The 16,824-nt window shown below is 42.2% G+C and overlaps 1 protein-coding gene across 6 annotated transcripts in view; it reads left to right on the forward strand.

Annotated features, from left to right (window-relative positions):
* The window catches only part of fam13b (family with sequence similarity 13 member B), a 69,063-nt gene that overhangs the window by 11,629 nt on the left and 40,610 nt on the right, over positions 1-16,824 (forward strand). For 5 of the 6 annotated variants that reach the window (XM_030739338.1, XM_030739343.1, XM_030739341.1 and 2 more), the window contains exons 2-4: positions 6,546-6,698; positions 7,896-8,108; positions 12,603-12,815. In XM_030739338.1, the coding sequence (XP_030595198.1) occupies positions 7,943-8,108; positions 12,603-12,815 (379 nt within the window). In that variant the 5' untranslated portion in view covers positions 6,546-6,698; positions 7,896-7,942. The remainder of the gene's footprint in view (positions 1-6,545; positions 6,699-7,895; positions 8,109-12,602; positions 12,816-16,824) is intronic. The other variant, XM_030739340.1, reaches the window with a different exon arrangement.

Raw genomic sequence — 16,824 nt, forward strand, 5'->3', positions numbered from 1 at the left:
TTTTTTCTCCCTCTTATCTTCTTCTCCTTACCTCAGTTCCCCTTTTCTCTGTGACTTCATTAGTGTTTCTCCGCACAAACTGGATTCAGTTTGAGTAAGGTAATTGCTAGTCTTCCTCCTTTGGCATATGAAAAATCTAAAATGACAAATGGTAAAAATGATACGAAGTCTTTATGTGGAATACACTGCTTGATTTCTCCCTGTTGCTTTTCCTCATCTTCTTCTTTTGCCGTTCTCTCTTTATGATCCTCTTTCATTCTCCATAACTCTTCTGCTTTATTCCCCCATCTGTCTGCATCTTAGACTCTTAGCCTGACTTGACCTTCCTTCTACTGTCTGCCTGCAAGAAATAGAGCTATAATTTCAAATTTGTAAAATAAAATTATTCTAAAATTAAAAATGTTAACATTAATAAATGACTAAATGCTAAATGTTACTGTTCATCTTTAAATATTACAGATTACGCTAGACAGAGCTGTTATATCTGCCTGAGTCTTAGTACAAATATGTATTTCTCTACATTTTCATCAGATTGCTATATTTAATCCTTCAAGTCAGTTGCTTCATACAGTTGCACTGAAGAATCTCCTTGTAATAACTCAGGTTCTGCTTAACCTTTAGGCTTTTTAATACAAAGGACAGTAATATAGGCTTTAGAAGTGGCTCAGGTGACTAGTAAAGATTATCTGCAAGTGACATGCCACTGAAGAACGCGGCTGTATAAGAAGACAGACATCAAAGTCATTACACCCCATTTCCTTGTGATGGGACAGGGTGTGAAGTTAGGACGGTTTAGTGCTACAAGATAAATGAAGACAGTTTAAAATGTGCACAAGCAGGTTTTAGGTCAGCTTTCACACCACCTTATGTTCAGGCCTGCTAGGTGTGTGTGTTTGTGTGTATATGTATTTATGGGTTTTTACTAGATATAGCATTTTTTATATTTGTGTTAGTACGCTCTTTTATGGGCTTTCATTTGCACACGGTTTATTTTTTTAACCCTTATCTATCAATGTTTTGGATGTAGTAGGCTGATACAGCTGTGTATAATGTAAAAACATCTCGGCTGCTGGGATCTACATAAACACCAGCTCTACTGAGCAGGTTTTTGATGTGCTTCCTGTTATGCAGGTTATTGCAAAGTGGTTAAACATTATGAATGGCTAACTGGACTGACGGTAGTAGAAAATTAACAGCATGTCTGTGAGGTGGTATGTTGTAAGTGGTATCTATGAGTAAATTTAAAAGCCATCACTTTGTGCTCAGCAACTCGTACTGTAAATCAGAGAATTTTTGGTATTTAAGAATACACACCCCGAATGACAAATGCCTATGCCTGAGACGTGCAATGAGTGCTAAAGTGACATGATGTCTTCATTCCTTTTGTGACAAACTGATTGAGGCTCTCCATCACATTAAGTGACTGATGCATGTGTTTTATCTTTTGGGGGTGGGGGTTATTCTCACACTATAGTTTTAAAAAGTTGTCTTATGTAAGAACCATGGGACACGTGTTAAAAATGATGTGACACCCAACAGAGCTAACACAGGAGATATGTGCAGAAATCCATCCATCCATTTTCTTCCTCTTATGCAACTCGGGGTCATGGGGCAGCTAGAGACGTGCAGAAATATAAGGCGATAATAATGGTTTTATGGCAATTTAGGCCATAAAAGCTGATGAAGTTCATTTGGTTTGTGTTTGTGACTTTTAGGAAAGAGACTCAACCAGAGTGATTTTGATTTATTTTTTTTATTGTATTTTCCATATGGTTTCATATGCATTTATTTACCTTATCAATGCGCTTATGTGTCACTAGATTCCAGACTGGGTTTTTTATTGTTTCAAAATGTTTCAGTTCAGTTTAGTTTCTTTAGTTTTGGTATGAGTTTCAGTATTATAGATGGAATTATGTGTTAGGGCCAAAGTTCAAGAAATTCTTAATACACGCTGACAAATTTAATCAAATTCACAAAGACCTTTTATTTCAGTTAAGTGAAATAACACAGTTATGTGTTTTATTTACTGTAATAGACACAAATGCACAAATTTATAAAGGTAAAGCTGAAAAGACACAGAGGGAAAGGCTGGAGTTGAACCTGGGCCACTGCAGTAAGGTTTACTGAGCCTTAGTAAAAGATGCATTTACTTTACCAGGTGGGCCACCAGGGCACACTAAAGGCCTTTTTCCCTTTTACTTTTTGGTTTAAGATCAGTGTTGTGCTAAAAATAAAAACTCCCAGGCACTCCGTTTTAAACAAGAATTAAAATGCTCATTTTCTCATGGCACTGTCAGGTTTAATGAAGAATGGAGTACTTTAGGTTAAATATATCTGTTCCCTGAGAATGAAGGCTTTTTATTTCTTTAGATTTTTGGCTTTTTAAGTCTATATATATTCCTTTTAGAGAGCGACACCAGTTTGAATCCAGGAAGCCATTCTGTGCAAATTTTTTTGAGCTCACAAATTTAAGGCAGCAAATCGCTGAGAATGAAAAACTGAAACATTGAAATGCTGAAACAGAGGAAGGGTTTTTAGATTTGAAGAGAATTCTTAACCCAACTACTTCCTGTGACCTTCCTTGTGTCACTTTGTACTTCTTTCTGGATTTAGTTTGACCGTGATAGTTTGGCAGCTGATGACAGACTGCAGACTTGAACCACCTTGATCTCTCTTCATTAGTTTTCACACCATGGTGCAAGTTTTTGGGAAATCTGCTGATTTATTTATAATGCCTTGTAAATATTTTATCTTCATGGTGGTCTTGGACTCTGTTTTGATGGAACAGAGACTATTTTGCACATCAGAGGTTCAGACTAATTGAGGTTTTTGTTTTTATAGTTTTTATCTTTCTTTTTTGCTGCTGTTATCACTTGAGCCACGACAGTGGAGTGTGTGGTTATCTTATCGTTCATTAATATTATGTATGTGCATATTGCGACACCTGTGATCTTTCTGTTCAGCTTTCATATCTGGGTGCAGGCAGGTGCTGCCAAACTGAAATGTGATAAAGGGCAAGCTAGCCAAAAGATCCTCAATCTGATCGTGATTCTCTGCATAGATGTAGTTGAACTGACTCAGTGACTTGATTAGTTGTGAATATAGTTACCTGGATAAACAACCTGTCACCTTAACTCAAGACTAAGAGCCCCGCTCATAAGTTTCTGCACATTGCTTTCATTCATTTTATTTTTAAAGTTCAGTTATATAAGCGGTGATTCACTCTGTCCCCTCTGCCCCTTAAACTGAAGAACCTGACTTTCTCACAGTTAAACAACTGAGTTTTTCATTAGCAGTGTTTGAGTGCCAGATGGTGAAACACTTCATTTAGCTTATCTAGATTGTGCTGTCTTTAGCACTTTAAACAAGTGTTTATTCAGGTGAGATGATGTAGTGCAATTGGAAAATGCCAGAAGGTTATTAGAGCCATACTTCTGGATGTTTATTAGATGCCAAAACAGTATGATGGTTTGGCATCTAATAAGCAAATGTGAAAAAAAATAATTCCAGTCATTTCTTCCTCTGTCGCAGCTGTTGCAAGGTAAACAATAGGAATATATCATTTCCCAGTTGATATGCATTCAGGTTCCCACTCTTTTTCTCATGGCACCATCAGGTTTAATGAAGAATGGAGCCTCCTAATTGAAATGTGGGAGCTCATGCCTTTTTACTATCTTATTGTTGAGCTCTGTCTCTGCTTGTGCACTTTTCTGTGTATATGTTTGTGCCTCTGGACACCTTCCCTCCTGGTTCTTATTCAAGGTTATTTTTCTCTCCTTGGGCACTTAACCTTCCAACAATGCCCCTCGTTGTTGAGAAGTAGGTTGTAAAATGTGATATATGGGCTTAAGACAAACAGGCAGAAACACACAGAGCAGTTCTGTTGCTGACCAAAGCCTCACTGCAGAGACCTTTCAGAGTAAATGTTCTTAGCAGACACAGTCCGGGTTTAGTTGACTGAGTTGTCTAATCTCTTGAGTGTCATTGTCCTTATCTGTCTGTTCCTCTGTCTGATAATGCTCAAGCGTTTTGAACCTGCCTGTTAATGCTCTACTATTAAAGCACTCAGGCTGGTGAATTAATAATGATACAACAATATTTAACAGCATGCAGTAGTTAGGGTTGTGTAATGAGTTGGTTTTCTGAGATCAAAGCAGTGAGGCCCGTGGGCTCGGACCCAGCACAAGAGTTTTAGCTGCAACTGCAGGATTTTTTTTTCCCTGGCTTTTAAAGAGGCTTACACCTTAGCAGTGCCAGGTCAGTTGATTTTAGAGAAATTAGAGGCTGAAGAATCTCTTTATTGTTAATAACTGTGAGCAAACATAAGAGTCCTAAAATATTCCATTTGATAACATGTGGCTTTGCCTGAGAATTATAAGTCTGTTTCAGTTTTGTCCCACAAAACCCCAAAAAATAACATTCTGGGTAATTTCATGGTCATAACAACAAATTCGGTTTTATATTAACTAAAAATGTTAAAGAGCTCATTTTATTATAAGAGCTTAGTCACTGTTTTCCTTGTTTGAGACTATAATTTTCAGAGTTTACAGCTTTATAATGTAGCACAGGGTTTTATTTCCCTGTGGTTGTTGCCAAAGCTCTTTAAAAAGGTTTGTTATTGGCTACATTTGATGATGTTACTTACATGATCCTGATGACTGTTTAGGAGGGTACTGCTATGATTTGGTGATCTTACTCTTTTTGCAAACAGACACTTCGTAGATGTTTCACAAGTTGGTAAATCTTTATTTGTTGAGACTACTAAAGCTGGCTTTGGTGAGCGAGACACAAAAAACAGCAGGGAACTCGGTGTGGATTTGTCTTAACTAAGTCTGTATTTTCCTGTCGTGCCAATTTCTGTTCCTGCTCATCTTTACTGCTGTGCTTCTCTTGATTTAGGAGTGTTGAAACTAAGTAGGTCAGGTGGATTGCGTAACACACAGCAAAAAAAAGGGAATAAAGGGAAAGAAGGAAGAAAGGAGTAACATAGAAAGGTGTTTTTAAACACTGTTGTGTGAGCCTGAAGCCTAAATAGGTGTACCTGCCTTTTAACCAAAGGCAGGTACACTTTATTTCAAATTTTGCCTTAAATTTTTTTCAAAGCCACCTTAAAAGTACAAGATGAAGTTCAGATGATATGAATAAATGGTAAATGGACTCGTTCTTATATAGCTCTTTTTCTACTCAGTCTGAGCACTCAAAGCGCTTCTACAACATGTTTACATTTCCCCATGCACACCCATTTATACAAGCACTTCCATGATTAACTAAGCTAAGTGCTTTAATTATCTAACGTTCACACACATTCACACTCCAACGGCTGCATCGGAGAGCAACTTGGGGTTAAGTATCTTGCCCAAGGATACATTGGCATGCAGCCTGGAGTAGCCAGGAATCGAACCGATCAGTAGGTGACCTGCTCTATCTTCTGAGCTACAGCCACCCCATGAATAAGAAGGCTCTTTTTAATAAAAACAAAAATTATGTGCTATTGCTGATCATTATCAAGCACTTAAAAGTTTTAGCCAGATAAATGAAAATACAAATTTAAAGTTGAAATGCATTAGGAAGTGTTGGGATTGAAGGGCATTTTAAGAGACTGAAATACTTCTTTGGAAAAACAAAATAATTTTCTTGCTCTCAAGCTCACATTTCCTTTGCTCTTTCAATATGAAGTAAAATTTGTGGCCAAATTTCCACACAGACTTGTTAAGTAAAAGTAAAAAGTTTCTCTTAATGCACTTTGAGACGCATACACTCAACAGCTGCATCTCATTTTGCACGTAGTCTAACGTGCACCCGTGTCCTGTCTGGGCAAATAATAGCCTACATTCACACAATAGCGGTGCTGAGGCATGTATGCGCAGTCTGAAGGGAAAGAAATGAATAGGAACACACCTAATATACACAGACACTTTGTGCACACGGGTCTGTAAGACTCTGGCACAGCTTTGTTGGTATAATTATTGTATTCAGCTCTCCAGCTGACTTTTGAACAACCTGATATCAAACTGTGGACATTCATTAGAAAGCAAGTAAAAGAGAAAAACAGAAATGGGGGGCGGGGGGGGGGGCACTGAAAAGAAAGGATGTTAACAAAGAAAGAAGAGAAAATGGGCATGGAAGATTTAAAAAAACAAAACAAAAACTGGAGGGGAATCACAGAAATCCAAACAGGGTGAATTCACTTTAACAGCAGAAATACTAAAGAAGAAGAAAAGGAAACGTTACTGTGTGACTGAAACTGCTCTTGTGGGTTTTTATTGGTGTGATTCCAATTTTGGTTTTGGGCCCAGCGCGTGTAAATAGGTTGAGAATGGAAACTGGAAATAGAAAACTGTAGACCACATAAAACCCATTGTTAGTATAGAAAGTAAATAATCATGTTTTTTAACGCACCAGTGATTGGTTAATTAAAATGTTCCATCTTTTTCCCCTCTCCTCACCTCTCTCTCCACCCTCATCCTGTATTTTTCTTCTGCCTTTATCTCCTTTTCTTTTTCCCCTCCAACCTTTTTTTTCCTTTCCTTTGTGTCTTTTCCCAGTGCAGCTAGAAGGGAATCCTGTTCGAGGGATTAGCGGTCTGTCAATGAGGAACTACCGGCTCATCTTCTGCCACAACCTGAAGCAGCCATAGATGGTTCAGTGGTTCACTGGTCAGGGGAGGAGAGGCTAGAACACACTTTCACTGCTACACGGTGAGTATGCACACGCAAAACACTCAGTGAGCCACATCTGTGATTCCTAAACAGTGATCATAAATAAGATGCACAGAATTGAAGTAATCCAACTAGTTTCCCAAAGCAAATTCACCATAATGTTTCTAAACAGCTCGTGCGTAGTGCACAGTAGTTTCTGATATTGCAAAAGAAACTGGTTGTCAAGAGAGTAAAAGAGAAGAGAACTGAATATACACAGCTCTGTGTACATATGTTCAGTGCATTTTTTTGTATTTTGTGGCATTATTTTTTATTCCAGTGCTGATAGTTTTCTGTTTTCTTCTGAAAATCAAAATGTTTTAACTGAAAACTGTTTAAAATTTGTATTTATACTGTATATAGTTATTATAAATAATGGTGATACTTGGTTACATTTTAAAGACCACTGTCATTTGCTATATAATACTGTAAGATTAATTTCAATGGAACAAATTGAGATTACATTTCTGATAAACCGATGTTCCTCCCCCAGTGATGGCTGGACTGGATACCATCTGTCAATGTTTGCGTTCAGATTACTCACCAAACAACCAGCGTCAATATCAGACTTTTCATTTGCTTATTTTGCATTGATTTCCGCTCTGGGTGTCATCACCTCTGCAAAGAAACCAAGAAGTGAGGACCACAGAAGACATAGTAGGCGATGGCAGGAAGGGAATCTATTTCTGCCATTTTGACCTGTCATATTTGTCATTTAAAACATTTCTTACAGGATGGAAAGGCTGATGCAATATTGTAAACTGAAACCAGACAGTCAGTATCTGATTATTGACTGCATGTTTTAGGCTGTTTGCAGGTAAAAGCTTCTCAAATGTGAACATTTCTTTATTTGCTGGTAGACTAAATCTGCAATCTTTGGAATAGTAGAAGTCCTACCCCCCCACCTGCCCCTCTTTTACAAAATACCTTTGCAGGTCAGTAACCTGTAGCTGCAGCCCATTGTCACTGTCCCCTCCCACTCACAGGCATTTAACAGTTAGTAAAACCAGTCACTCTTGTATGTATGAGTGAGAGTGTTTACTGGTGCCTCTAAATAATTATTCTTGGTATCTCCATCCATGATCAAGTATGATGATGGTTTTTGTAAGCCAGGCTTCATTCTTCACTATAGCTGTTATTTTGTAACTCTCACATTCTCACATTATGTTTAATCTCCCTCCTTTCTTCTTTTGGAAGACGTGAGGTCTTGGCGGGGTTGTGGTAAGGAGGAGGAGCAGGAGGCCATGAGGAAGAGCGTGTCTCCGTTGCCAGGCAACGAGGGCGGGAGCTCAGCCAGCACCACACGGGTTTTTGGTGTTCCTCTGGAGGATGTGACACACACACACACAATCAGCGGCCATGAGGTTCCTGCACTAGTTAAAGATATTGTCGACTACATTGAGGAGCACGGTGAGTGATTAGCACACGCTAATGCACAGGCAACTAATAAGGCACAGGACAAAATATTTACAAGTGTTCATTAAGTTTTCTCTCTTTTTATTCACACTTGAACACATTTGTGAATTCTTAATTCTAACAACTCAAAAGTGAAGGAGAGTAGCAAAGGAAAGCGTTCACAGCGATGCTTTAACTAGGCATTTTTTAAAATTCAGTTCCTTTTTCAACATGAAAACAGCCAGAGGAGTTACGCTCTGAATTCAACTAACGCTAGTTAAATACCTCCAGTGTATAAAAAAAGAAGCAGAGCGGTTCACATAGGGCCAGATCTCCTCTCTGAATCTTTTGTGATTAAATTTTAAATGTTGCCTTAGTGCTGTTGCTATCTCTCTTGCGTGTGACTAAAACAGATCTTTCACCTTATTTGCTTTTGGTCAGGATCTGCTGCATCTCCTTTAGTTAAAGATATGGATCGTATTTACATGGAAAAATTCAGTTTCTGGCAGGGTGCAGCCATTACATAATTTTATATAATAACCTGTAATGATAGTTGACTTAAACTTGAAATAATGATAATGTCAAATTCCTATTATTCTGTTCAAGCTACAGTTTGACTCCACGGTTTTCTCCTTTATGTAATTTAGCTTATTTAACCACAGATGCAGAGCCAAAAATTTCAACAATTTCTCAGTACAAAATGTTGCATGTTCAGTTTTATCTATGATGTTTCGGCCCTCCTGCTGTTCAGCCACAGTACCCTATCTCTCATCACGATAAAACTAAGATATGCTGTTAGTGGGATCCAGTTTCTGATAAGATAAATTCTGAAAGCACTGGCAGACAGCTCCATGGCTGGCTTCCTTCTGTGTTACATAACACTTCTGTCGACTTCAGCTTCACTTGTGAAAACTGAAGAGAGTAACCGCTGACCCTGGATCTTTCCTACAGCCCCCTGGAACATTTCTCAGTAAGCTTCACAGAGCAGTAACTTCAGTCTTCTGTTAGGTTCTTACAAAAAGGAGGTTGGCAGTTGAGACATCTCAGTATGAAAGATGAGAAGTAGCCAGATCTAAGTTCTTCAAACTAACCATAGCAAGCATTTATCGGAATTTTTATGGTAATGGTGCTGATTAAATAACAGTGTCTGTACTTATTTTATAGTTCTTTAAAACCTCAGCCAGGCGCCTAACCAGACAGTCTTATTTATACTAAAGATATGATGTCGTTTGACCCTCGAGTTATTACAAATGAACTAGAAACTTGTTTCCTTTAAAGTCATTATCCTTACTCTGTGCAAAATTATTTTGTTTGATGTTGGATAGCATGTAAAGATCAGTTGATGTACTTTGTCTCAATAGAGACACATTTTCACATTAAAGAAAATAAGTGTTGCATAAATAAGCTTTTTGCAAATCCTGTCAAGTCACTGGACTTGTCTTTTAAGTGCTACTGAAATGAAGTACCACCTCAAATGATTTCAAGTGAGGGGTGAAGCAGGTTGGTGATTTGTGTAACTGGGGGGGGGGTTACGTAATAAGTCTCCAGGGTCTGCTGGAGCAATAATTAGAGCAGCACTGGCTGTCAGGAAGTTACTTAGACAGTGAAAAGGCCTTAATCTGTCTGTGATGCTCGAGGTTGTACTTGAAACAGGAGGATGACGTGAAGTGTCATTTTGGTAGAAGACAGTGGCCAAAAGCAGAAGACATTAGAGGCATGTCTAGGGAGTGAGTGTTGTATAGGCTGAGCAAAGTCAGAGAGACTGTTTTATTTTGTTTCAGTGTAACTGCTGCTCTGCTGTAGACGACTTTGTGGGGCTATAAAAAGGAGCAGGTCCCGCAGGACTCCTGTCATCATTTGGATTTAGTTTGTAATGTTGCCCATTAACAGTTAAGAAACTGGGAGTGAACAGAGGCCATAATCACATGTAAACCACACATCACACCATTAACCACTTAAATATCTTTTTAAAGTTTCCTATTGTCATTAAAGCATCACACTAATATTTACTTTACTATTAGGACCCGATTACCGTATTTTCCAGAGTATAAGTCGCACTTTTTTTCATAGTTTGGCTGGGGGTGCGACCTATACTCTGGAGCGACGTATATGTGACATTTATAACACATGAACCAAAATACTCCAGCCACTTGACATCTCCGTGAACCGGAGCTTTAAGGCAGTCTTGCGTAACCTGTGGGCGCAGTGGATGATGGATGGAGAGCACAGCTTAACGGCAACTGGGAGAATGCGCCACCCAACTTTCCTGGAAGTCATTGGATGGATCAAGAAAACATGGGCTTCAGTGACAACCAAACCATCCTGTTGGGATTCAGACAGGCTGGAATAATTGGAACTGCAGCTGACGACGAGTCTGACTAACGCGACACAGAAGAGGAAGCGGCGCTTCGTCTACGGAGTGTACGGAATTGTTTAGAAGTGACACCGAGGATGAAGAATTCAATGGATTGATGGTTTGGTTAACTTGTTAGTATGTTCTTTATGCTATGGTTATCTGAATAACTTAATGTTACGTTAACATACCGAACACGTGTTCGTTGTGCGTCATGTAGCTGAATGTGTTACGTTAGCATAATGTAGGCGTAACCATGTTCGTCCTGTTCTTTAATCCATTATTATTTTAAATTGCCGTTCAAGATGGAATTTCTGCTCTGGGTCTCGGATTCTATCACCCCCCCCCCCCCCCCCCCCCCAAAAAAGTGCGACTTATAGTCCAGTGCGACCTATATATGTTTTTTTCTTCTTTATTATGCATTTTTTGGCTGGTGCGACCTATACTCCGGAGCGACGTATAGTCCGAAAAATACGGTAATAGCAAGCAACACTACTTGGCGGTAATCAGAAAAAAATCAGTTTAGCCTCACTAAAGACATCAGAGTGTTTCATCACAAATGTGTTACGCATTTGTGATGCCAACAAACTTGTGACAAACTTGCCACCATCACCTTTGTACGCAGGCAGTGAACTTACTTTGAGCTCTGTTCTTTATTCCTTTATCAAATATTCCGGGTTGAGCCTTATCAAAACATGTTGTGCTTTTCTCTTGACTTTCTTTCCCCTCTCAGTCTGACTGACTGGTGTGGTCAATCTTCGGACAGCCTTGTTGGCAAGGCACAATTAGCTAAAAATAATGCTATCTGTTTTTTTTTTAAAGGCAAGATTGTGGAATGACATGCATCTTATTGCTGTATATGTTTTAGTACATTTATGGTAAATAAGCACAAATACTCTTTGTTTATTGGTGCAGATCCTACAAGTGTTTGTTCTGGTAGCTACAACCAGTAGTAGTTACACATCCAGAAAACAAACAAAAAAAAAAACCTGGTTTGCAGCAGCTTCACGGGACATTTCAGTGTATAACACCAGCATAAAATTGTACAAGATGAACTGATATGTACGTTTTGTAAACGGGAGAAAAAAAATGTTGCCTCACATGTTAATGATATAACAGCATGGTCATGCTTTTTCTAACAGATAACGGAAGAATCCACATAGTCAAATTTCTTTGTATAGATACGCACGCACAAACACACATCTCTATTCTTTGTTGATGTTACATAAGTTGTGTAGCAGGATCTGGATCTTTCTGTGTCAACAAAATTAGAGCACTCAGTCAGTTTATCCTTCCCTTATAGGTCAGTTATTTATTTCAAAGTCCAGGTCATTTTCAACTCCTGATTTTGGAAATATCACATGAGCAAGTTATATTTTATTGCATATTCAGCAGAACATGCCCTGTGTGGAAATCGTCACCCTTTGAAAACACCATTGTCAATATAATATCATTCTCCATGATAAACTTGGCTGTTACACTTTATGAGGTGACAATAAGCGTGCGAGTGCACCATCAGTTATGGATTCTGTAATAACAGATTATGTTAAAGGGCTCTCTGACAGATATGAGTTTATGAGTGGCATCCTTGATCGGATCCAGTGTCTCTATTTCGCTCCACTTTTAAACGCAACTATTAAAACATTTACTTACATGCAAATTCATCCAAAACAAGCAAACAGAAATGTGGCACAAACCAAAGTTTATGATTATGCGATGGAGTCCTTGTACCAGGATGCTTAGAATAGCTGCAAAACGACTGTAATACCTGGCAATCCCTCCTGATAACTTCTAGAAAACACCTTCATTTGGCAAACCTTTAATTGCAAAGAGTGCCACGCCTCAGCTACAGCCAAGCCTTCTAGGCTAAAGCATAAAAGCAGGTGGTGTGTTGACAGGGTATGATTGTTATGATGTTATCTTAGCAATGATGTGAATATGAAAGTCTGTTTTGTTATATAATTTAAAAAAAATCTAAATTCATTCTTATTTTTAAGATTTAGGTCAGGTAAAAAAAACAAACAAGCACATTAGCTGAATAAGCAAACCAAGGTTATCAGCTATTGAAAATAGAAGTATATATTAATATAAATCTTTTTGAAGTAGTTAAAGTCGATAATCCATATATTCATAACTGCCGCTGTCTGTGTCTTTAGGTCACCTGGACTTGGAGGGGCTCTTCCTGGTTAATGGCAATGCAGAGCGAGTGGATTGGTTGCGTCAGCGCTATGACAGCGGCGAAGAGGTGGAGCTAGAGAAGGAGGCCGATCTGGCGTCAGCGGTCAGTTTGCTCCGACTGTTCCTGCAGGAGCTTCCTGAGCCCGTTATCCCAACGGCTATACAAGGACACATACTACAGCTTTATCAAGGTGTGTGGCAGCGACTGCTTTTCCTCTTCTAATGCCACACTGAGTTTCTTCTTCACTCAACCAGTCTTTTTGTTTTTCATCCACAGTAATCCAGTTAACATGCATGCTCCTTTTTCCACCCTTTAATCCAAAAACCAGTGTGGAGCTTGGAGTTGGTTTTCCAAACTGCATAGTCTGTAAATCTACTTCCTATCAAAAGAGAGGTGATCATAGCTGTTCTAAAATCATACACAAGCACGCACTCTTTTTGCATAATTTCTGGGTTTTCATCCAAGTTGATTTATTGTTAAGCTGTTAAGACTGTGCCCATGTAGGCCGATGTTGGTTATATAAGCTGTGAATACACAGTACAGTGGTCTGATCACTACATGAAAGGAAAACTGGCTAAAACAAACTCTTTCAGAACAAGCACCTGAGTTATCTGTGTGTTTGCAAAAACACTGATGCTCGTTCTTCATCTTTTTGTTTCTATATTTTTTGTGCCTCGGCCTGTTCTGGCCTGTTCTGTCCATGCTCTTCTCAAGTTCAAAATTTAAGGTTGCGTTAGCAATGTCCCCCACCTTTCAGTAGTTATTAATTCTTTATTGATTAATTATTAATCATGAATTCTTCCCGTTGAGGTTTTTTTTTTTGTGTATTTGGGAAACAAACAAGATGAAACATGACCTCACAAAGGCTGTGACAATCTTCCTCCTTATTGAAATGATAAAATGTGAGGTGGGATTTTGTCTAATCTGTTCCACCAATCTCCCGTTTTCCCCATGGATTTAATTTCCCTTTTTGTTTCAGCTCTTTGGCCTGTCCTCTTTCCCCTCTGTTTCTATCACAGATAATCTGTTTTAATCCCCTTGTCACAATGATGGCTGTTCCGGTTGCTGTCATCCAGATTACAGCAGAAGGCTGGTTGGGGGTTTATTGAGTCTTCATGTCCATCCATCCATCCATTTTCTTCCGCTTATCCGGGGCCGGGTCGCGGGGGCAGAAGCCTAAGCAGAGAAGCCCAGGCTTCCCTCTCCCCAGCCACCTCCTCCAGCTCATCCGGAGGGACCCCAAGGCGTTCCCAGGCCAGCCGAGATACATAATCTCTCCAGCGTGTCCTGGGTCTACCACGGGGCCTCTTCCCGGTGGGACATGCCCGGAACACCTCACCCAGGAGGCGGCCAGGAGGCATCCTAATCAGATGCCCGAGCCACCTCAACTGGCTCCTTTCGATGTGGAGGAGCAGCGGCTCTACTCTGAGCCCCTCCCGGATGGCCGCACTCCTCACCTTATCTCTAAGGGAAAGGCCAGCCACCCTTCGAAGGAAACTCATTTCTGCCGCTTGTATTCGCGATCTTATTCTTTCGGTCACTACCCAAAGCTCGTGACCATAGGTGAGGGTAGGAACGTAGATCGACCGGTAAATCGAGAGCTTCGCTTTTACGCTAAGCTCCCTCTTCACCACGACGGACCGGTGTAGCGTCCGCATCACTGTAGAAGCAGCCCCGATCCGCCTGTCGATCTCCCGTTCCCTTCTCCCATCACTCGTGAACAAGACCCCGAGATACTTAAACTCCTCCACTTGAGGCAAGAACTCGTTCCTGAGCCGGAGAGGGCACTCCACCCTTTTCCGGCTGAGGACCATGGCCTCAGACTTAGAGGTGCTGATTCTCATGCCAGCCGCTTCACACTCGGCTGCGAACCGTTCCACTGCGAGCTGGAGGCCCCCCCCTGATGAAGCCAACAGAACCGCATCATCTGCAAAAAGCAGAGATGAGACTCTGAGGCCACCAAGGAAGAAGCCTTCCGCCACCTGGCTACGCCTAGAAATTCTGTCCATAAAAATTATGAACAGAATCGGTGACAAAGGGCAGCCCTGACGGAGTCCAACACCCACAGGAAACAAATCCGACTTATTACCGGCTATACGGACCAAGCTCTCACTGTGGTTGTACAAGGACTGAATGGCCCGCAACAATGGGCCAGACACCCCATACTCCCGCAGAACCTCCCAAAGAACACCCCGAGGAACACGGTCGAATGCCTTCTCCAAGTCCACAAAGCACATGTAGACTGGTTGGGCAAACTCCCACGCACACTCGAATATCCTTGAGAGGATAAAGAGCTGGTCCAGCGTTCCACGACCAGGACGAAAACCGCATTGTTCCTCCTGAATCCGAGGTTCGACTAACGGACGCACCCTCCTTTCCAGCACCCTGGCATAGACCTTACCGGGGAGGCTGAGTAGTGTGATACCCCGAAAGTTGGAGCACACCCTCCGGTCTCCCTTCTTAAAGATGGGGACCACCACCCCGGTCTGCCAATCCAATGGCACTGCCCCAGATCTCCACGCGATGTTGCAGAGGCGTGTCAACCAAGACAGTCCTACAACATCCAGAGCCTTCAGGAACTCAGGGCGAATCTCGTCCACCCCAGGGGCTCTGCCACCAAGGAGTTGTTTAACTACCTCAGTGACCTCACCCCCAGTGATGGTCAAGTCATCCCCCTCATCCCCAGACTCTGCTTCCACTACAGAAGGCGTGTCAGTGGGATTCAGAAGGTCCTCGAAGTATTCCTTCCACCGTCCGACTATAGCCTCAGTTGAAGTCAGCAGCACCCCCCCCGCACTATAAACAGTGTGAGTGAAGCACTGCTTTCCCCTCCTGAGTCGCCTGACGGTTTGCCAGAATCGCTTCGATGCCGTCCGAAAGTCTTTTTCCATAGCCTCACCGAACTCCTCCCACACTCGAGTTTTTGCTTTGGCCACTACCCGAGCTGCATTCTGCTTGGCCTGTCGATACCTGTCAGCTGCCTCCGGAGTCCCACAGGCTAACCAAGCCCGATAAGACTCTTTCTTCAGCTTGATGGCTCCCTTCACCTCCGGTGACCACCATCTGGTTCGGGGGTTACCACCACGACAGGCACCAACCACCTTGCAGCCACAGCTCTGAGCAGCAGCCTCAACAATGGAGGTGCGGAACATGGTCCATTCGGACTCAATGTCCTCAGCCTCCCTCGGAATGCTGTCGAAGTTCTGCCGGAGGTGGGAGTTGAAGATCTCCCGGACTGGGGCTTCTGCCAGGCGTTCCCAGCGCACCCTCACAATACGTTTAGGTGTGCCAGGTCTGTCCAGCATCTTCCCCCGCCACCTGATCCAACTCACCACCAGGTGGTGATCAGTTGACAGCTCAGCTCCTCTCTTCACCCGAGTGTCCAGAACATACGGCCGCAGATCTGATGATACGATTACAAAATCGATCATCGACCTGCGACCTAGGGTGTCCTGGTGCCATGTGCACTTATGGACATCCTTGTGTTCGAACACGGTGTTTGTTATGGACAAACTGTGGTTTGCACAGAAGTCCAATAACAAAACACCATTCGGGTTCAGATCGGGCAGGCCGTTCCTCCCAATCACGCCCCTCCAGGTCTCACTGTCATTGCCCACGTGAGCGTTGAAGTCTCCCAGCAAGACTATGGAGTCACCAGATGGAGCACTCTCCAGCACCCCACCCAGCAACTCCAAAAACGGTGGGTACCCTGAACTGTCATTCGGCGCATAAGCGCAAACAACAGTCAGGACCCGTTCCCCAGCCCGAAGGCGCAGGGAAACTACCCTCTCGTCCACCGGTGAAAACTCCGACGTACAGGCAGCAAGCCGGGGGGATACAAGAATACCCACCCCAGCTCGCCGCCTCTCACCGAGGGCAACTCCAGACTGGAACAGAGTCCAGCCCTTCTCCAGGAGACTGGTTCCAGAGCCCAGGCCATGCGTTGAGGTGAGCCCAACTATATCTAGCTGGTATCTCTCAACCTCACGCACTAGCTCAGGCTCCTTCCCCACCAGAGAGGTGACATTCCATGTCCCAATAGCCAGTTTCGATAGCCGGGGATCGGTCCGCCAGGGCCTCCGCCCTCGGCCACCGCCCGACACACACTGCACCCGACCCCTACGACACCTCCTGCGGGTGGTGGGCCTGCAGGAGGGCGGGCCCATGTAACCTCTTCGGGCTGCGCCCGGCCAAGCACC

This window comes from Archocentrus centrarchus, chromosome 10, assembly GCF_007364275.1.
Source record: "Archocentrus centrarchus isolate MPI-CPG fArcCen1 chromosome 10, fArcCen1, whole genome shotgun sequence".
Taxonomy (NCBI): domain Eukaryota; kingdom Metazoa; phylum Chordata; class Actinopteri; order Cichliformes; family Cichlidae; genus Archocentrus; species Archocentrus centrarchus.